Source organism: Emydura macquarii, unplaced genomic scaffold (assembly GCF_026122565.2).
Source record: "Emydura macquarii macquarii isolate MOO-44397 ecotype Brisbane River unplaced genomic scaffold, CSIRO-AGI_Emac_v2 contig_1876, whole genome shotgun sequence".
Classification (NCBI taxonomy): Eukaryota; Metazoa; Chordata; order Testudines; family Chelidae; genus Emydura; species Emydura macquarii.
The window spans coordinates 21178496-21200282 of NW_027132013.1; the positions used below are offsets into that span (position 1 = coordinate 21178496).

Genomic DNA, 21787 nt, shown 5'->3' on the forward strand with positions numbered 1-21787 from the left:
TTTTACAGTAGCTTTTGTAGCATATTCAAAATAGAACCATAATGATTTCTTAACATTAGACACACCATTATAGTATTGCTTTGAAAAGAAAAAATAAAACAGTATATATGGAAGGGGCAAAAGTGAGGTGTTAGATCACCTGGACCTTGCCTATATGGGAAAGTTTTTCTTTTAGCATTAGCAAATGTGTGAATTTAAACTGGTATAGTTATATTAAAGAAGTTCCGCTTATTTCTCTTAGGAAGGAGTTAGAGAAATACTGAAAAAAGCCATCCTTATATCTGAAAAGTGTCCACATAAGAGGATTATTCTGTTACAATTCTGTTGCTATAACCTGTAAAGCTTTCCCATGTTAAAATATTCCCTAAGAGGGACAGAAAAGAGCAGAATGAAATCCAGTAAAAGGATAAGAATAAAGAATTTACTTTCTAGCTTATCTTGTGTTTTAAAGTGCTCCCTCTCATTCTGAAGGATCCCAAAGCACTACACAAATTTTATATAGGGATTACTTCATACATTATTTAAATGTAGTGAAACAGGGCAACAATCTAAAAACACCCAGCAGCACCACACAGCAATTTACTATAAACTACTGAAACTAAGTATAAAACCTTACAAACTCATTCCCCCTATAATGATCCAGGTTTGAATTTGGTTAGGATGCTGTGGTTAGCATGCTGCCCTACCGAATACAGACGTTTATGAAAAACATAAATTTTTTTTTTTAATGCCCAAAGGTCAGGACCTCAACTTTATGGCACCTTCCGTTGTCTCTTAACACCGGTGTGGAGCACTGGTTCTGTAAAAAGGAGTGTCTGGTGAATCAGTAGCACCATTTTCTGCAGTTTCTTAGCATCACTAAGGGCTTTTCTGTACAGCAAGGTAATGCGTTCTACAGGGGTGTGATTTCTAAAATGCACTAATGTGCTTGCACATTAATTGGTCCGTGTAGACCCTGCTGGGGCATACTGAAGGTTCCCTGGTGCACTTTAATATAGAAACAGTTAAAGCACACTAGGAAACCTTTAGTGCACACCAGCAGGGTTTACACAGACCAATTAATGTGTAACATGTTAGTGTGCTACAGAAATCTTACCCCCCATAGTTCATATTACCCCACTGTGTAGACAAGCCCTGAGAAGTCTCACCACCAAGTACGGAGCTGACCCAGCCTTGCTTAACCTGTAAACTCTGACTGGATCATAGCAAAATTGAATATGATTGCAGGCCAAAAATGTAATGAAAGATACAATATTAGAGAGACAGTAAAAAGTTTTCAACCTCAAATAGCAGAATCCTATTGCTCTAATGTATGTATAATAGACTGTGTGTTCTACAATAAACCTCAGCCAAATCCTCAACCAGTGGAAATTGGCATAGCTCCATTTAAGTCAGTAGAGCTACATCTAATTACACTAACTGAAAAGTTGCCTTAAATCTTTGATAGTCATATAAATAAACTGTAAAAGGAATCAGAAAAATTCCAGTTTTCCATTATGTCTGCAGCTGATTGTGTGATCTGTTCAGAAAGGCCTTTAGGAGAATGGACTTGCTGAAATAGTTTGACTTATTCCTAATATTTTCTTCTTTTGCAGTTTCCAAGGAAGGAGAGTTCCAGGCTCTCTGTAGTTATCTATCTCTACCCACCAATCTGTTCCTGCTTTTTGAGGAATATTGGGGCACTGTAAATCCCTTGCTCCAAAGGTACTTGATGGAGATGGGGGAAAGAATGGGACCATCCTTCTGTTTTGTAATGGTTGTAAGGGAATTTCAGATAAAATGAGTGAATAGTTGGTTATGCTCGACCAGTACCATATTACAATTGCAAAAGAGTAGACCTGCTGAGCAGAGTATATATTGAACCACTTAAAGAGTTTGGAGTTCAGGGAGGGCAGTTGGGAGATGCTTGTGTAATTTCTGTGCCTGATTCTAATATTGACTATGAGGAAAATCAGGGAAGAGAGTGGGTAGGAGAATGGACATTGAGGAAAGATCGTGCCAATACCAATGACATTAACAGTCAGGTAGGCAATACTAGCAAGTAGAATGACTATCTAATCAGGTGAGGAATCTGAGCAGAGCCCAGCAGAAACAACTAAGATGTTTGTACACCAATGCAAGGAGTCTGGGTAACAAAATGGAGGATCTAGAACTACTGGTGCAGGAAGTGAAACCAGATATTATAGGGATAACAGAAACAGTAGTCATGACTGGAGTACAGGTATTGAAGGGTATGTGCTGTTCAGGAAAGACATAAATAAAGGTAAAGGTGGTGCAGTAGCATTGTATATTAATGATGAGGTATACTGTAAAGAAATTAGTAATAGAATTGATAAAATAGTGATAGAATAGAATGGATAAAACAGAGTTTATTTGGGTCAAAATCACTTTGGGGAAAAAAGCTACAAGAGGCTCCCCTGGGATAGTGCTTGAGGTATTCTACAGACCTGTAGGATCCAATTTGGATATGGATAGAGACATTTTTAATATTTGTAATGGAAATAAATACTACTGGGAAATGTATAAGTATGGAAGACTTTAAAATTCCCAGATATACAATGGAGGACGAGTGCTACTAATAATAGTAGGGCCCAGACTTTTCTGGATGTGATAGCTGACAGATTTCTTTACCAAAAATCACCAGACCTACAAGAGGTGATGCCATTTTCGATTTGGAATTGGTGAGTAGTGAGGACCTCATAGAAGAACTGGTTGCAGGGGACAGCCTTGGTTCAAGTGATCATGAGCTAATTCAGGTTAAACTCAATAGAAAGATAAACAAAAATAGATCTGCAATGAGTCCTTGATTTCAAAAGGGCAACTTCAAATAAGGGAATTAGTTAGGGAAGTGGATTGGACTGAAGAACTCAAGGATCTGAATGTGGAGGAGGTTTGCAATTAGTTTCTGCAACTTTGACTTAAAATATATGAAGCTTGCATCCCAAGCAAGGGGAGAAAATTCATTGAGAAGGGTTGGAGATCAAATTTAATGAGCAAGCATCTCAAACAGGTTATTAAGAGAAAGCAGAAAACCTACAAGGAATGGAAGATGGGATGGATCAGCAAGGAAAGCTATCTCTTGAAGGTCAGAAAGTGTAGGGAAAAACTAAGAACTTCCAAAAGCCAATCAGATTTGGACCTTGCAAAGGAAATGAAAACCAATAATAAAAAGTTCTATAGCCATATAAATAAAAAGAAAAAACAAGGAAAGAAGTGGGACAGCTAAGATGATAACAGAATGGGGTGAAGATTAAAGATAAGTTATGGATGGGCCAATACTTAAACAAATACTTTGCCTCCGTTTCTAATAAGAGTAATGAGGCGCTTAGGTGTAGTGGCAGAGTGGCTAATGGAAATCAGGATATGGACCTGGAAATGACCACATTTGAGGTGCAAATCAAACGCAAACAGTTTAATGGGACTAAATTTGGGGGCCCAGATAATCTCCATCCAAGAACATTAAAGGAACTGGCATATGAAATTGCAAGCCCAATAGCAGGGGTTTGTAATGAATCTGTAAACTCAGGGATCATACTCTGACTGGAGAATTGCTAATACAATGTCCATTTTAAAGAAAGGGGGTGGGAAAACTGATCAAGGGAACTACAGTCCTATTAGTTTGACCTCAATAGTATGCAAGGTCTTGGAACAAATTTTGAAAGAGAAAGTAGTTAAGAACCTAGAGATAAATAGTATTTGGGGTAAAATACAACATGGTTTTATGAAAGGCAGATCATGCCAGACCAACCTGATGTCTTTCTTTGAGAAGATTAAAAAAAAAAAAAAAAAATCAGTTAAGACAAAGGAAATGCAATAGATCTAATCTATGTGGATTTCAATAAGGCATTTGAAAAGTTCCACATGGGAAATTATTAATTAAATTGGATAAAATGGGGGAGTCATGTGAGAATTGAAAGGTGGATCAGGAACTGGTTAAAGAGGAGACTACAAAGGGTCATGTTGAAAGGGGAACTGGAGTTCTCAAGGATTCAGTCTTGGACCAATCTTATTTAACATTTTTATTAATGACCGTGGCACAAAAAGTCGCAGTGTGCTAATAAAATTTGTGAATGACACAAAGTTGGGAGGTATTGTGAATTTAGAAGAGGACCGGAATATTATACAAGAATATCTGGGCAACCTTGAAAACTGGTGTAATAGAAATGGGATGAAATTTAATAGTTGCAAGGTCATGACTTAAGGACTAACCAAAAAAATGTATGCTATCAGGTGGGGACTTACTTCCAACTGGTAACAGAGGAGGAGAAAGATCTGGGTGTATTCATTGTTCACTGGATGACGATGAGCCATCAATGTGATGTAGCTGTGAAAAAGGCTAATGCAAGCTTACGACGCATCAGGCGAGATATTTCCAGTAGAGACAGGGGTATGTTGTTGCCATTATACAAGGCGCTGGTGAGATTTCATCTGGAATACTGTGTGCAGTTCTGGTCTCCAATGTTTAAGAAAGACTGAATTCAAACTAGAATAGGTGCAGAGAAGGGCTACTAGAATGATCAGATGGATTGAAAACTTACCTTATGAGAAGAGACTCAAGGAGCTTGGCTTGTTTAGCCTAACTAAATGAAGGCTATGGGGAGATATGATTGCTCTCTATAAATATATCAGAGGGATAAATAGTAGGGAGGGAGAGGAGTTAAGCACCAGTGTTGACACAAGAACAAATAGATATAAACTGGCTATCAACAAGTTTAGGCTTGAAATTAGATGAAGTTTTCTAACCATCAGAGGAGTGAAGTGTTTCCAAGGGAAGCAGTGGGGGCAAAAAACCTAACTGGCTTCTAGACTGAGCTTGGTAAGTTTATGGAGGGGATGGTATGATGAAACTGCCTATAATGGCATGTAGCTGATTTGTCACTGTTAGTGGTAAATAACCCCAATGGCTGGTGATGGGACACTAAATGGGGGGGCTTTGAGTTACTACAGAGAATTCTTTCCCAGGCGTCTCGCTATTTGGTCTTGCCAAAATGCTCAGGGTCCAACTGATGGCCATATTTGGTGTCGGGTTTTTCCCCTGGGTCAGATTAGCAGAGACCCTAGGTGATTTTCACCTTCCTCTGCATCATGGGGCCTGAGTCACCTGCAGGTTTAAATGAGTGTAAATGGTGGATTCTCTGTAACTTGAAGTCTTCAAATCATGATTTGAGGATTTCAGTAACTCATCTAGAGGTTATGGATCTGTTACAGGAGTGGGTGGGCGAGGTTCTGTGGCCTGCAATGTGCAAGAGGTCGGACTAGATGACCGTGATGGTTCCTTCTGGCCTAAAAGTCTGAGTCTGTATTTTTGAAAGCAGTTTGAATATCTTAGAAAAATTTATCATGGCTATATTAAACCTGAATAAATTACTCATTTGGAATTGGTGCATATAGAAAGGATTGTATTCAGTGTTTGTCAGGGTATAGTTTTTGTGTTATACCATTCCCTGCTCATAGGGCAGACCAATCTGTGAACAGGAAGGGTACTGACTGTGATTGTATCTAAAAGAAGGATTCTGAGTATGGCATAAAGTATAATCTTCCTGTTCTATCTTTGGGCTATACCTACCTGATTTCCAAAACAGAGTCTGATTAGGCACTGTAGTTGACCTACTAGTTAAAAGTGTAGGGTATTACGCCCAACAATATGTATGCAGAAATCTATCTGTAAAGGAAGGATTGGTTAAAACTAAGAAAAACTACTTAAATTTCCACATCTCTGTCTTGAAGACTGTCCACATTCAGCTGATTTCACTGTGTGTAATATTAAAGTTAACATTTTATTGTAGTAATTGGTTTTCTTGGTTCCTTGTGAAATTTTCTGCATCAGTGCCAGTTTTTCTATCTTGCCTTCTGTCATCATGAGGCCTCTGTGTTGTCCAGCGTACTTCAACCAAGGAGACCTTTTGAGCCTCTTGACTCTAACTTTCTGTCTCAATACTGCCCCAAATAATCCTCAGATGTACTGAATATAATTTTTCTTCGTTTCTATGAAGAACATCAAGCATCTGGGTTTTTAAGTCCCTTAAGTAGATGCTTATAAGAAAATATGTTTTTAAGCAACACAAGATGTTCCTTCCAGCTGGGGCTGAACATGTCATTCCCGTCATAGCACTCCCAGCCCTAATGAGAGGGATTCCAAATGTGAGACTAGATCTTTTATATAGGATTAACACTATTGCCTGTGTTTGTTTTTATAAAATGAATTGTTTTTGAGAAATGCCATTGACACATATCTGCTAAAATGTCCAATTGCTGGAGGTCCCTCTTCTATTCTGCTTTGTAGCAGTAATGTAAAATAACTATCTCAGCAAGAATGCCAAAGCAATCATTTCATTCCTGTGATTAGCATCTTGGTGTTACAGTAGCTTACTACACTGTGAAAAGTTCCAGAGGGGTCGCCATGTTAGTCTGTATATAGCAAAAATAACAAGAGTCCTGTAGCACGAAAGCTTATGCCTGCAGAAATTAAATTTGTTAGTATTTAAAGTGCTACAGGACTCTCATTGTTTTTACTACACTGTGCAGATAGATGTGTTTTGCCATTACAAACATAAATATAGTAAACATTTTCAATGGTGCATTTAAAAAAAAAAAAGCATTCAAAAAGCCATACTAGAAGCAATAAATACTACATTTAGAATGTAGGATATTATAATTTAGAATCTTTATCAGAAAGTATTCCAAAGGAAGCAGTGTGTGATAGTCCTCATTCACATAGTGAGAGTGTCAGTATTTGCAGATGGTGCTAACATCTTTTACTGTATATATGTCTCATTCTGGTAAGGTCTTTATAATTTGTGTATTTAAAAATAGTTATTTCTTGCATAAACTTTCAAGATTTTTCATTACGTCTTCCTTGATCTTAGTTATGGTTATTAATTATATATAGTATTCATACAATAGCATCTGCCAATATTTGTCTGATACAGGTGGTGTGCTGACCCTGCTGTACTAAGTTTTTTGAAAGGGAAAAACATTTCAATAAGGTTAGTTTCATTTTTTTTCTGGACTTTGTTTTTTGATCTGTAACAGTTGAAGGAGCTGGGCTATGGGTAGTTATGAGGGTAAATTATAAATGCTTGCAGCTGGGGATTCCTTCCTTCCTCTTGCACTTTTGCCATAAGCACACCCTCCTTTTTAAATGACTTTACAGCATTCCTTTACCAAGGCTAAATAATTGCTATTTCCTCAGAACATCAAACATTTTACTACACCGGTCAGACATCTGGGTTTTTCTGGGGTAGGCTAATGTTACAGTTGGTAACATCAGATAACCTTCATAGGGACGTAAAATGCATGCCCATCCCATGCAAACTTAGTGTTCACCTTTGTTACACCTTTATTGTATGTTTACTGTAGAAGACTTTCAACGTTTCCTGTGTGATTTGTCTTGTACCCCTTATTTGGGTTGCTAGAGCTTGTGACATGATTCTGGACCCAGGAAGGTTGAAAGAGAGGACAGGGAGTTTACAAGAGTGGTGAATTATTGGCAGTATGTGTCCATTCTGTTTGTTGTGATTTTTGTGTGGCTGTATACTTCATTAATATTTTTTACAGTATCTCTTCTTCAACTAATTTACTAGATATCCAAGGAAAAGAAATAATTTGATAGGGCTTCCAGAAGACTACAGCTCCCTCCTGAATCAAGCCTCTCAGTTTAGGTAAGAAGTAGCAGTTTGATCTGCCACCTTGTCAGGTGTGTCCTCCCTTTTCATGTTCTTGCAGTTCATGTAACCAATATGGCAAGTGGCAAAACTATTACAGAAACAATTTTGGGATGGAAATCAAATGCTGCCACTTCACCAATCCAGGAAGAACAGTTGTCTATGATGTGTAAGTCTGGGAAAGATATTGCAAAATTTGAAGTGAACATACTATTTTTTTTCCTAACCATCACAATATATAAAACTATTATAGCTTAAAACACTGACATACTTCAGTAAACAAATGTAGGTTTGATATAGCTGATAATGGTTTTCACCATTGTCCACTTCAGGGCCACAGGTTTGACACTGGTTTTAAGTAGGAATACTGAACTTTGCCCTAAACATGAAGTGTTGATAGCAGAGAAGGCAATGGGAGAATACGTCATTTTACTAATTATTCTTTCTGTGGAAAAATATGGATATAGCCTAATGTGCTTTTTATTCTTTCTGAAGAGAATGTTGCACATGGAAGTTTTTGTATTTTAACTGTAATGAATGTAATGCTCATGAATTAACCACTTGCTTGTTCTGTGCCTGCCTCCTCACTATTCCCAGATCAAGTTATGCTATGTTGCGCAACCAGTGCTGTTCCTGACCTACACCTACGTCATTTTACCCCCTTTGACATCCTAACTCTGCCTGTGTGTCAATTTTGTTATTTGTATAAATGGGCTAGAATCACATCACTGAATTTACTTGCACTTTTGACTTGATTCAGTTCCTAATCCCACGTTTCATCAATCTGTAGTTTTTAATAGGGAACATTTCTCAAATTGGGTGTCTGCATTAATGATTTACTGAAGAGAAGTACGTTATTCTTGGAGGGGATGTGGTCTTCTCATTCCATTCATGTGCATTTTTAGCTATTTTTGGGTCCTATTAGAATCTCTATACACTGATGCAGCTTTCTACTTTTGTTTGTTTCCATTGAGAACCCCCTGCTGTGTTCAAACTTTTATAATGTGATCCACATCTTGAGAGATTGTTGAAAACCATTCCCTTCCATTCACAACTGTGTGGGTCACCTTATCTTCCATTTGCAATTGAATAACATCCCTATGGCAACTACCGCCATTGATTACGTGGAAAACTAACAGGAAAATATTAAATGTAGTTTTAGTTGTGTTAGCAGTTAGGAAATAGAGGAAAGTTAGTATCATCTGAGCAGGAATGGACTAGGAGAAATGCTTTGCAAGATCGTAGTTTGAGAACCTCTGGAACATCACATAGCGGATGTCATTGTGGGGATAAATAATGTCCCATGTGATCACAAAATTGACAGTTACTTTAGGAAAAACTTTCACTGAATTTATACCAATTTTTCCCCCTCCCGGGCTGATCTGTACTAGAAAGAAGCACCTCTTCCTTATGAGAAAAATTAAGAGGAATTTTACCAGATAATTTTTAAAGAAACATTGTGAGTCACTTTGCCTCTTTCCTGAAAAAGGCCTTCTGGTCAAAACATCATGACTAATTGTATTTTTTAAAATCTTGTCCGTGTATTTGCAATAACTATTTTGGTTCCATACTGCACTTAATTATTATTTTATTATTATTACAGGTGCCCAAGGTCTTCTGATGATGAACGAAAGCACCCAGTGTTGTGTTTGTTCTGTGGGGCCATGCTGTGCTCCCAGAATACCTGCTGCCAAGAGTTGGTGAATGGGGAGGAACTGGGAGCCTGTACCTCTCATGCTCTCCATTGTGGAGCTGGTGTGTGCATGTTTCTCAAGTAGGTAACTGGCCAAAAGGTAATTTATTTACAGGGGAAAATAACTTAGGAAGGCCAGATGACACAGAAGGGCAAAAAACCTCATGCCCTTTGGGATTGGGGGAAAAGAGCCAACATAATGACATACACTGTAAGTCACCAAAAAGTTAAATCATCCTGCAGGAAATCTACAATACTGGCCAATGAGCAGTGCTGTAGTCTGATGGTATCCAGACAAACTGCACTCTTTGCCATGGGTTTACAGAACACCACAGAGCCAATAAGTCTGTATTAACTGTAACTATTTTTCAGGTAAAATAACAAGTCTATACTGCAGGATGTTGCAATTGGTTTCCATTTTCAGAGTATCCTAAGGGAGTTAGGTACCCTATTCCTTTAGGCTCCTTTGAAAATCCTAGCCTTTTATGCATGTTTAGTGCCTAGTTGTTAGTATATGTGATGGACAAATTACTTACACTTAAAAATGTAGCTTTTCTGCATTGTTGAGTACTGCAAAGGAGCAAAATCTGATCTTTAATTTTGTTCTGTGTAGCTTAAAAATGGCTGAATTTACATTGGGGTTGGGACCAACTTGTTCAGAGGACTTGAGGTATGGGATTGAGTGGTTTTGGAAGGAGCGATATCCATACCTCCTCTGTATCTGAAAAGTTTGTGGTAAATGTGGAGTTCTTAATGGGGATGAATAATGCCAAGAGCATCTGGAAAAGGAAGAAATTATTTCCTGGAAGTTTCAAAACATTTCACTGGCATCGGAGCTTTTGCCTCCTTGCACTGCCCAACAAGAGTGAGTTTGCTCACACATAGACACAGACAAGGAAGGAGAGCAGTCGTTTTTTTATTTTTTTTTAAGTCTACAATAATTAACTAAAACCTTCTCAGTTTTAACCAACACGGCTAGCACTTAGCACATTCTCTGTAAAAGCAGTATCCTCCCAGTTAGTGAAGATTAGCATGGGGTCTCTATGAAATGTCAAGAATGGTCTAGTACAGGGGTGGCCAACCCTTCAGAGACGAAGAGCTGCAAAGAGCCATATTTACCTTTTCAGTTTCCCTTGGTCTCTTACCCTCCCGGAAACTTCATGCTGATCCATCAATTTCGGCAGCAGCTTGTCAATTTCACTTGTCAGTTTCCCCTCCTCTCTTCCCCTCCACCAAAAGTTTGTCAATTTCAAAGAGCAAAGAGCTGCAAAGAACAAACAGCAAAGAGCCACATGCAAAGAGCCAGCCGCATTTGTATGACCAAAGAGCTGCATGCGGTTCGTGAGCCGTGGGTTGGCCACCCCTGGTCTAGTAGCTAAGTGAAGAGGCAGTTGACTGACCATACCCAGATAGTGGAATAGTGCAGTGCACAAAATAAAGAAATATAATACCTGATTATTATTCTTCAAGTGATTGCACGTCTGTCCCACTCTTGGGTATCGATGTGCCCAGCACATGGCTACCACATCAGTGGTACCCATTAGGCCAGGGTTGTCAAACTCGCTCAAAGTGAGGGGCCGAAATCACAGAACCTCTACTTTGAAGGGGCTATACAATGCTCTCCGCCGAATATTTCAGCCACTCTGCCCGTTTTCGGCGGCGCAGCATCATTAGAATTCAGCGCTGCCCTTTCACTGTGGGGACACTGACATTGCCGCTTTAAGAGATTTCTAGGAGTGATACCCGCCGCCGAAAAACTGAAGACGAGTTCCCATTTTCCCATTTTTGGCGTCAGGGTGCAGGAGCGAGAAGTATTGCCGGTTTAAGACGCTGGCCCCACAAATGTCTTAAAGTGGCAATGCAGACTTTCAGCGGCTACACTACTAACTTTCGGCAGCGCGGATCAAAGAGGTTTGCGGGCCACATAAAAAAGGTTCGCGGGCCAAATGCGGCCCGCGGGCCGTATGTTTGACACCCCTGCATTAGGCAGTTCAAGCTCCCCCTGCCTTTGCAGGCCATTGTGCGCGGGTGTAAAGGGGAGAGCTGCCGCTAGCCCCCACCAGTTCCTTGCTACTGCCTGTGATGGTGGTTGGAACTCTGTACAATACCAGAACAGTTCTCTTTCTCAGCCTTTATAAATGTTGGGGGGAGGGGTCTCTGTCTGTGTAAAAATTCAGCCTTGTTTTCCTCGTTTGGAGGTTTTTCTATTCATAATGCCAGAGTATGCCCCAACCACCAGGCTTCAAGCTGTATGCTTCTTGCTCAAGACCTATGCCAGTGACTGACCTGCATAATAGCTTCCTGAAGTGCTTGCGGGGGAGACACACAAAGGATTGGTGCCAGATTTGTGGGGAGTTCAAGCCTAGGACAAAGAAGGATGGGGAGGCTATGATGAAATTCCTGCTGATGGAGACAACACTAAGGCCACTGCCAGAACTGTCTCAGTCTGATTTATTGCCGAGTGCTGCAGCTTCATTAAGAAGAGCGACTTCAGCTTTAGCAGAATCCCAGCACCATTATACCTTGCCCATACTGAGGAAGGAATACAAAATTTCCAGAAAGGCCCCAGCCAGGGCAAAGTCTCCACCCTCTAAGGCCTGGTCTACACTGGCAACTTAGGTTGATGTAAAGTCACTTGCATCGACCTCTGTATACCTGTGTCTACACTGGCACTACTATTAAGTTGAATTAAGTCGCGGCAAAAGTCGACTTAATAAGACCGCCTCTGCAAGTGGCATAGCACCTAATTCGAATTTGTTAGTTCGATTTAGTGTCAGTGTAGATACAACTTCACTTAAATCGACTTAATTGCCTTCCGGGAGGTATCCCACAATGCCCCGTTTTGACCGCTCTGGACAGTTGTGCTGTGCTGTTATTGTCATGTCCAGCCTAGTGAGGAGACTCCTCCATTTACCCTTTAAACGTCCAAACGCACATTCTACAACCATTCTGCAAGTGCTAAACCTGTTGTTAAAACACTCCTTGTCCCCGTCAAAGTGACGGGTGTACGGCTTCATTTGCCAAGGGAGCAAGAGATAAGCAGGATCCCCCAGGATCACTATGGGCATTTCCACACCCCTGATGTGAATTTTTTGGTTGGGGAAAAAAGTGCCTGCCTGCATCTTAGAGAACAGCCCTGAATTACGAAATATGCGAGCGTCATGCACCTTCCCAGACCACCCCACATAGATGTCAGTGAAATGACCCGTGTGGTCCACAAGGCCCTGCAGGACCATGGAAAAGTAACCCTTGCGGTTTATGTACTCGGTTGCTAGGTGGGCAGGCGCTAAGATAGGGATGTGCGTCCCATCAGTGGCCCCCCTGTAGTTTGGGAACCCCATCGTGGCAAACCCCTCCACTATGTCCTGCACATTTCTCAAAGTCACTGTCCTTCGTAGCAGAAGTCTATTGATGGCCCTGCATTCATGAATCACTGTGATGCCCACTGTAGATTTACCAACTCCAAATTGATTCCCAACTGAGCGATAGCAGTCAGGGGGTTGCCAGCTTCCAGAGAGCGATGGCGACTCTCTTCTCCACCATCAGAGCTTGTCTCAAGCGAGTATTCACGCGCTTCAGGGACAGGGCCAGCTCCAACCACAGTTCCAGGAAAGTTTCCTTTCGCATACAAAAGTTTTGCAGCCACTGGTCGTCATCCCACAACTGCATAACGATGCAGTCCCACCAGTCGGTGCTTGTTTCCCTGGACCAGAACCAGCGCTCCATGGACTTCAGATGGACTTGTTACAGCCTGTAGCAACCAGGAATTGTGCTACTCGATGGCTTGTAGCAGGGCAGCCTTGGTGGCATCAGTGTTGTCTGTGCTTCGGCTTCCTGCTCTACTTCGAAAATACTCTATGATAAGCTGCGATGTATTTGTGACACTCACAATAATAGTGCAGAGTTGAGCTGGCTCCATGTCTCTGCAGCAGTGGTGAGCGCGGGGAGTAAAAAAATGGCGCAAAAACAGTTTTCCTGTTTGTTTGGGGGAAGTAGGGAGGGGGAAGCAGCGTTGCATCATTAGATGATACTTGTCCCAACAGCCACCGCGACTAGTTGCACTGTGGGATATCTACCCACATTGCACTGCTTTGAAAGTCGAAATAAGCGTGGTGAGTGTGGATGCACGAGATCTGTGCAAACAGCGTAGTGTGTTCACGCTGCTGCGACTTCTAAAAATCGGCTGCTGAAAGTCAACTTAAAGTAAGTCAACTTCCCTCGGCAGTGTAGACATGGCCTGAGTCTGGTGAAAGGAGCGAGATGGAGTTGAGTAGCATATACCTGAAACCTAAGCACTCCTCTTCCACATCGGTGCCTAAGTTGGCTGAGTCAACTCTGACTCCGCAAGGACAACCGTCAAGCCTGCTGCAGGAAGGGTACTGTCAACTTTGGCACTGCAACAGGATGCATTTTGCAGCAACAAAAAAATCTGCTCTGCCTCTCGGTGCCAATGTCTCCTTCCTTACAGGAGTCCAATCCCTCTGTATTGCTGTCCCATCTGTCAGCAATTGAACCTTCAGTACCCCAGTTGCCTGCTTTCTGGACAGGCAGGCCCTCGATGCCATCCAAGGGGAAGCATGCGATGGTGGTGTTGCTTCGACCCTCACCAGATTGTCAGCATTGGTCCCCAGCACCGACTGGATCAGCCCTGCCATGGTCAGAGGAAGGGGAGTCTTTGTTGTCTCACCATCCCAAAGCACAATCCTCTTGGCTCCTCAAAGATCCTCTCTTCCGACCTGCCACTGTGACCCCTCAGTGGGGCCCTGTCCCATACCAGGGGCTGTTTTGGAACACTTGGAGGTTTCTCCCAGCTTTCAGATCTTCCCCATGCCATGCATACTTGATGCCCTCGTTTAGAGGGGCAGAAACTGCACACCAAGAGGCTCTGTCCCCAGAGTTTAGTACAGGGCCTGATACCAAGCATCAAGAAGAGGTTCCAGAATCCGAGCAATAGCTCCTTCACTTGGGAATCGTAGCAGAGGTTCTATGTGGTCTCAGAGGGAAGGGTTTTTATTTCAAATATTTCCTAATCCCAGAAGAAAAGAGGGACTTCAGATCAATTTTAGACCTGCATTAACTCAACAAATTGTTATAGTTTCACATGGTCACCATAGTTTCTATTACCCCTTCCCTGGATCCTGGGGACTGGTATGCCGTCCACAATTTAAAAGCTGCCTATTTCCATGTGGCAATCAGTCAAGGTCAGAGGAAGTACCTCCAATTTCTAGTAAATCAAAATCATTACCAGTTCACTGTACTGCTTTCAGTGTGTTAGCAGCTCCCAGGGTCTTTACAAAAATCATGGTGAAAGTAGTAGTTGCATTACTCCGAAGACTGGGAGTTCAGATTTACCCCTGCCTGGACAACTAGCTTATAAGAGGCCAATCCACACTACAAGTACAGAACAGTGTTGCCATTATCCAGTCAAAGTTTAATGCTGTGGGACTGTTAATCAACACAGAAGCAGCTCTCCTTTCCCAGGTCTGGAAGATAAAGTTTATAGGGGCTGTACTGGGCTCATCTCAAGCCAGGATTTTTCTTCTGGTATCCAGATTCCAGGCAATTTGATCAGTTGTTATAGATTTTGAAGGCTTATCTGGTCACAATTGCACAAAACTGTTTGAGGCTTCAGGGTCACGTGGCCCCTTCCAGTTATGTGGTTCAAAATGCCAGATTGTGCCTCAGAACACTGCAGGGCTGGATGGCAGTGGCCAACCTGCCATTAGTTAGAATTGGTGGTGAGAGTGCCCTCAGATATCCTCATCTCCATAGTTTGGTAGACTGGCTAGATTTGTCCACGTGCAGGTGTTCCGGTTGCCTGCCCACAGACAACTTTCACATTAGTGACAGATGCTTCTGGTCTGGGGTGGTGAGCCCACCTGTATTCTTGATGGACACAAGGTCCATGGTCCTCAGAAGACTTAGCTTTATATATCAGTGTCTGAGAACTGAAAGCTGTTAGACATGTGCCAAGTATTTCTGTTGTTGATCAAGGGAACCAGCTTGTTCTCACAGACAACACAGTGCAATGTTTTACCTCAACAAGCGGCAGGGAGCCTGTTCTTCTCCACGCTGTCAAGAAGCAACTTTACTCTGGGAGCTCTGCATTGCCAACTTGATAGATCGAGAAGTATCTTACTTGCAAGGTGTACAGAACAACCTAACAGACCAGATTAGCAGATCATTTGACTCACCATGAGTGGTCTCTTTACTCAGATGTGGCCAGGTACATCTTCCAGTGATGGGGACTTCCCTAGGTAGACCTATTTGCAACAAATTCCAACAGAAAGTATCAGCAGTTCTGGTCCCTCCTGGGGTCACAGCCCAGGTTCCATAACAGATGCCTTTTTACTGACATGGTCAGGCAGGCGCCTCTGTTTTCCCATTAATTCCATTCATTCACAAAGTTGTTATTAAAGATAAGACAGGACCAGGTCGAAGTCACACGTATGGCCCCAGCATGGACCCATCAGCACTGGTTCTCCACTGTCCTGGCATTGTCAGTGAAACTTCCAATTTCACTTCCACTCGAGTTGGACCTTATCTCCCAGGTTCATGGTTGCCTACTCCACCTGAGCCTACAGTCCCTTCACTTAACTGCATGGATGCTCCATGGCTAAGCACTAGAGAGCAGGCCTACTCGAAAGATAGAAAGCCTTCTACAAGAGCTACTTGCCTCTCTAAATGGAAGTGATTTTCCATCTAGTCTCGCCAGTATGGTATCTAGTGTCTAGTCTCGCCAGTATCGCCAACAAGTTCTTCAGTTCAACATATTCTACCTGAGACACCAAACCATGGTACATATGACAGCTATTTCAGCACTTCACCCTAAAGTGGACAATCAGTCTCTTTTCTCCAGTGATATGTCAATAAGAGTTTTAAAAGGCTTAGTCAAATTAAGCCGTCAGGTGAAAGACCCAGTTGCCCAGTGGGATCTACACTTAGTATTGTCAAGACATTGGTTCCCCATTAGAGCTATTGTCTACCTGCTGTCTGCTGCATCTATCAATGAAGGTGGCATTTTTGGTGGCCATTACCTCTACCAGAAAAGTGGAGGCACTGCAGGTGTTAATGTGCATTAATATGTTAATGTCTCCTTAGGTGATCTTTTTTAAGGACCTGCATTCACACCCAAAGTTTGTCCCAAAGATGGTTTCTTCTTTCCACATCAACCAGCCAATTTATTTGCCCATATTTTACCCAAAGCCACATATGAGCAAGGAAGAAGAGCATTTGCATACCTTGGACATCAGGAGAGCCTTAGCATTTTATGTGGATAGAACAAGGCACTATTGTAAATCATCTCAGCTGTTCATAGCAGTGGCAGACAGTCAGTCTCCACCCAGAGAATTTCTTCCTGGATCACATCCTGTATACGTATGTGCTATGACTTGGCTAATGTCACTGTGCCTGACAGAGACACATCCCATTTGACAAGGTTGAAGTCCACCTCTGCGGCCTTTCTAGCACAAGTTCCAGTTGTTAACATTTGTACAGCAGCAACCTGGTCCTTAGTCCACACATTTGCCTCTCACTGTGCTGTGGCTCAAGACTTCAAAGAAGATGCTAGAGTTGGATAAGTTGTTCTCTAATCTTTATTGAAATAGAATCCAGTCCCATCTCGTGTTCTTATAGCTTGTGAGTCACCAAGAGTGGAATGCATATGTACTATCATTCGAAGAAGAAAAAACTTATTAACCATTATTAAGTTATGTTCTGTAACTAACTGTTCTTCGAGATTTGTTGCACATGTCCATTCCGTGACCCACCCTTCTATCCCTCTACATTGGAGTTCCAGGAAGAAGGAACTGAGGAGGGCTAAGGGCAGCTTTGCCTTTTTATACCTGCATGCGATAGTGCAATACAGCAGAGGGAGCTCGAGCTGCCCAACAGGTACCACTGAAGGAAAAAGTTTCTGATGGCTGTGTGCTGGGCAGACCAAGAATGGAATAGACATGTGCAACACATCTTGAAGAGCAGTTACAGAACAGGTTAGTAACCATTGTATTCTTCTTGATTGTTCAGGTTCCTTGTGTCATGGATATCCAGTATTATACAATCACATATTTATTGCTTTTGTGAAAATTTGTAAGGCTTGTCTGAACACAGAAATTGCACCAATTTAGCTCAAATAGATTTTAATAATTCATTTAGTTAAACTCTTGCAATCGCCTGTGTGGATGCTTCTTTATATGGGTTTAAATTTGGATTATATCCATTTATCTTGCATCTAATTTACAGATGTAAATTAAATCAATATAAAACAGGTTTAAACCAATATAGGAGTGTGTCCACCCAGGTGGTTGCAGCAGTTTAGCGAAATCTGTTTAAAACAACACTTCTAGTTAAGCAAGTACAAGTTTGTGTGTAGACCTGTCAAAGTTTAAACTTTTTCTAAGATTGCTTATGAATAGTACCTGCAAACAGGTGTGGTTAATAATAATATTTTAAATATGACTATTTTTGCCTTAAGAATCAGGGAGTGCAAAATACTCCTGATAGAAGGTAAAACCAGAGGCTGCTTATATCCTGCTCCCTACCTCGATGAATATGGAGAAACAGACCCAGGACTGAAGTAAGTGCATGTTTAACTTCTTAGTTGCTAGGAGTCTTCATCTTGTTCCCTTTCTTTGATGTTCCCATTATACTGCCAGGTGTTCTTGAATAGTGCTTAGCAGCCCCATTTCTGATAGACTGGTGGTGAAAAATGGTTGCAAATCACACTATCATTCAACATTTTCCATTGTTGTTGCCATGAGTGGTTAATGTGGGACTATTAAAAGATAGTTTGTCTAGACATATTTGCACTTGACATTGGCATAAAGTGAACCAGGAGGGAGAGAAGAAAAGAAAAGGCCCTAAGATGAGTATATTAATGTTTTAATGTGCCTGATATATGTTCTCCTTATTTCTCCCCTGAAGAAGAGGCAACCCCCTACATTTATGTCATGAACGTTACCGGAAACTCCATCTTCTGTGGCAGCAACACTGCATCATAGAGGAGATTGCCAGGAGCCAGGAAACCAATCAGATCTTCTTTGGATTCAACTGGCAGCTGCTCTGAGTCCTAGTTTTTAATTAAATCCAGGTGACTACGGAGGGCGTTTTGGAAAAGGAAAGGGGGGTGGGGATTGGTACTAAAGAGGCTTCTCTAAGGATGATTCTGTAGCTAGACATTTGACTGATGCATTGAAACAAAATAATTCTTATTTCATTGGGTTTACCTTTTTAAAAACAAACCCTGTGTGGTCACTGTTGTGGAATATTCAGGGACAGAAGTATCTTTTTTCCAAAGGTTGTAGGCTCTACTGATGATTAGATAATGGTAGCTTCCCACATCCAGCTGCCCTCCATATTCATCCACTAAAAGTCCCAAACTCTCATTTACTGGCACTGGATATATATCTGGAGGTGTCTGGGTAGGAAAAAACCAAGTAAGAGAAGCCATTAATTCTAGTCATGTGGTACAATAGGCATATCAGGGTTGATGTGAGGACTGAAATGGTTTGTGTGTCTTGAAATTACAACAGTTTAGCTGAAATTGTGACAACCTCTCCTCCTTACTGTGTCCGGGTTCCTAGCCCTGGCTTAGCATTTAAAATGGCCAAAGTCTATGGCATATTATCATAGGGAGAAGTGGTACCAGGTCTCTAGTAATCCATAGCAACATGCTCAGCAAGTATTATGTGATGCAGCAGAAACCGGCACTGTGCTAGACCCTGAGATTTATTAGAGAGTGCTTTCAGAGGAATAATGTTTCCACTAATCCACTCTTTAAAAAAGGGGCAGAAGGAGTGAATTGTGGGGTGGAGTTTCCATCTTGCTTGGTGCATGGAAAATTAAATAGCGTGTGCTTGTTGCATTGCCAGAACTGCACCTTATATAATGTAGCTCTCTTCTACTAATTTTATAGACTACCCTGAGGAGTCCAGGACCACACTGGTGTGGTCTGGCTGTGATCAGCTTTACTACTTTGTATTCTGCAGTCTGTGCACAGACACACTAGACTGCTGATCTGATGATTCTGCACTCTTAATTAGCGATGCGTCAGCTACAGAAGACCGTAGACTGCAGTAAAATAAAAGCCATTTAAAGTTGAATTAAAAAGCAAGACCCTATAGAAGATAGCATGGCAAGTTTATCACTATTTTGAATCACTAAACACAGGCATAAATCCATGCTTTGTATCTCCATGTTGGAGGGGCTTCCCACTCTTCATTTTTGTGTCATCTGTTTGGAGCCGTCCATAAACTATATGTTTCTGGTGTCATGTGAGCCAGAGGTTGGTTATAACTTAAAGGGGGGAAAAAAAGTTAAATCTGTCTCTTTTTCATTAACTAATGTCATATTGTGATGGAACCATCTCTCAGTAGCTCAAAGTTCTGTTTCCCAGATTTTAGCCATAATTTACATGAAGGGAACTTGTGATGTGACAGATAAAGCTCTAAATACATAAATTTCTTGCAACTATCACTTTCCAAAGCAATGACACCTATGTCTGAAAGGCTGAACTATCCAGAGAATGCATTTTAGGTGTGTGTTCCCCTTTCCCTTCTTGCTGTTTGTGTGTGTTTGGGAGGGGACAGGGATGGGGGGGGGGGTGTTTAATGCTCTATTAAAGCTTAAAAAGGGAGGGCTATACAGGATTTTGTGATCCGGTATTTGAGAGCGCACACATATATATACATACCTATGTGCTCTTTTCTTAATGGTATGGTGAGGTGACATGCCAGGTGGGAGGGAGAATCACAAATCATGATTTCATGCTTAAGTACAATAATCCTCCTAGTTTTAAAGTCCTTAGCGAACAGCAGTCGTTTAAAAGTGAAATTCAAATGAGTTGGAATATCAAATAATTGTTTCCTAGTATTCAAATATTCAAATTTAAAATGTCTGCTCATTTATCAGTTTGTTATTTTTCCCCAGGCAGTGTAAATAGTTGGCTTCAGTGTCTTTTTCCTGTCTTCCTCTTATTGCAATGAAGACTTCTCTTTTCATTTTGATGTTTTCAGTTTTTAAACTGAAGGTAAATCCCTCTGCAGAGAAACAGTTTTGTTAGGCTTGTCTAATCTGTGATTGAAACTTTGGGTTAGGAAAACTGACTCTATGGAGACTTGCATGCAGCAGCCATTTCAAAGGCTACTAGTAATACTGATTACCAGCCAAAGCACTGTATTGAAATTAGCAAATGTGCCTCACAGAATTCAGCACTGACTTCATAGCAGTGTTCACTTGCTGTTTCCCTCTTTTTTTACATAGTCATGTATCTGATACTTTCAGTAATCCTGCACTTTCCATGATGCAAGAAATTTGTGCACATGAAGTTCAGCTAACTAACATGCAACAAGATGACTTTATTTTGTAGTGCCGGTATTGAGCAATTCAAATGTGCTGTATAGAGACAGGAGCTGGTTTGAGCAGGCAAACTTGTTTAACATTTCCCAAATGTCTTTTTGTAGCGGGGAGAGAGAGGAAAATGAGGGCCAAGGAAGAAATGTTGTATCGTTTTCTGTGTGTTTGCACTTATTATTCTAGCAAATCGGCTCCCAGATAATCCACTAATGAATGTGGTCATTTCTCATTTCATAAATTACTATGCAGTTTGGTTCACTGTGAGTATAATCTGTATTTAGTGATTGCAAGATGCTTATGCCACTGATTTGAATTCCATCCAAGATGAACAGAACAAGTTATTTGAATGATGTGTATATCGGTATTCTTAACTGCAAAAATGTAAATTTGAAACTTGTATAATGTTCTTGTGCTTTTGAAATAAAATATCTTGTATATGTATATTTAAAAGAGGAAATAAAGTACCTTCTCATACATTGTTTGGCTTTTATTTGGAGGCAATTTAGTATTTTACATTTCTCTTTATAGAGAAGCTGTCGTGATGCCATCAGTATGGAAGGGGAAGAAGTGGCTAGTAAATAATTAGCAAACACTACCAGTTACCATTAAAGTTGATTATTACTAGTTAATACTAACACCAGAATTTTTGCTTTGTTAGATCAATGCTTCATTTTGAAACACTTCTTGTTTTTAGCTTCAGTGCTTCTTTCCGTACAGAGAAAACATCTTAATTTTAGAATTTAATTTTAAGCCAGCTATTCATCTTAATGACATTGAGAAACATGACAATCTAAATCAAAGAAAATTTACTATACTGTCTACTATCTATAGTAGCTTAATAACCTTAAGGCCATTGTCTTTTGGTTGGTTGGTAATATTCAGATTCCCATGAAAAGTGGAAATATTAAAAAGAAAAGGGAAAAAAAAAAAAAGACACTGTTGTCACAGAGCTTTGCACAGAGCCAGAGAAATTGGCATTTTGTTTCTTCCCAACTTGAATAGGTTCAGCCTTCTCTAGCAATTTGCAAATTAAAGTAAAGCTTTCAAACTGCCTCTTTTAACTATGCATTGCTGCCAG

General features: G+C 40.9%; 1 protein-coding gene across 2 annotated transcripts in view; it reads left to right on the top strand.

Moving 5' to 3' along the window:
• The window catches only part of UBR1 (ubiquitin protein ligase E3 component n-recognin 1), a 144322-nt gene extending 123139 nt beyond the window's left edge, over window positions 1-21183 (top strand). Inside the window, exons 42-48 of one of the 2 annotated variants that reach the window (XM_067557900.1) lie at window positions 1596-1704; window positions 6930-6986; window positions 7584-7661; window positions 9268-9438; window positions 17831-17932; window positions 18280-18445; window positions 19271-21183. In XM_067557900.1, coding sequence (XP_067414001.1) covers window positions 1596-1704; window positions 6930-6986; window positions 7584-7661; window positions 9268-9438; window positions 17831-17932; window positions 18280-18421 — 659 coding nt within the window. In that variant the 3' untranslated portion in view covers window positions 18422-18445; window positions 19271-21183. Of the gene's footprint in view, window positions 1-1595; window positions 1705-6929; window positions 6987-7583; window positions 7662-9267; window positions 9439-17830; window positions 17933-18279 lie in introns of both variants that reach the window. The other variant, XM_067557899.1, reaches the window with a different exon arrangement.
• The last annotated feature ends 604 nt before the right edge of the window (window positions 21184-21787 follow it).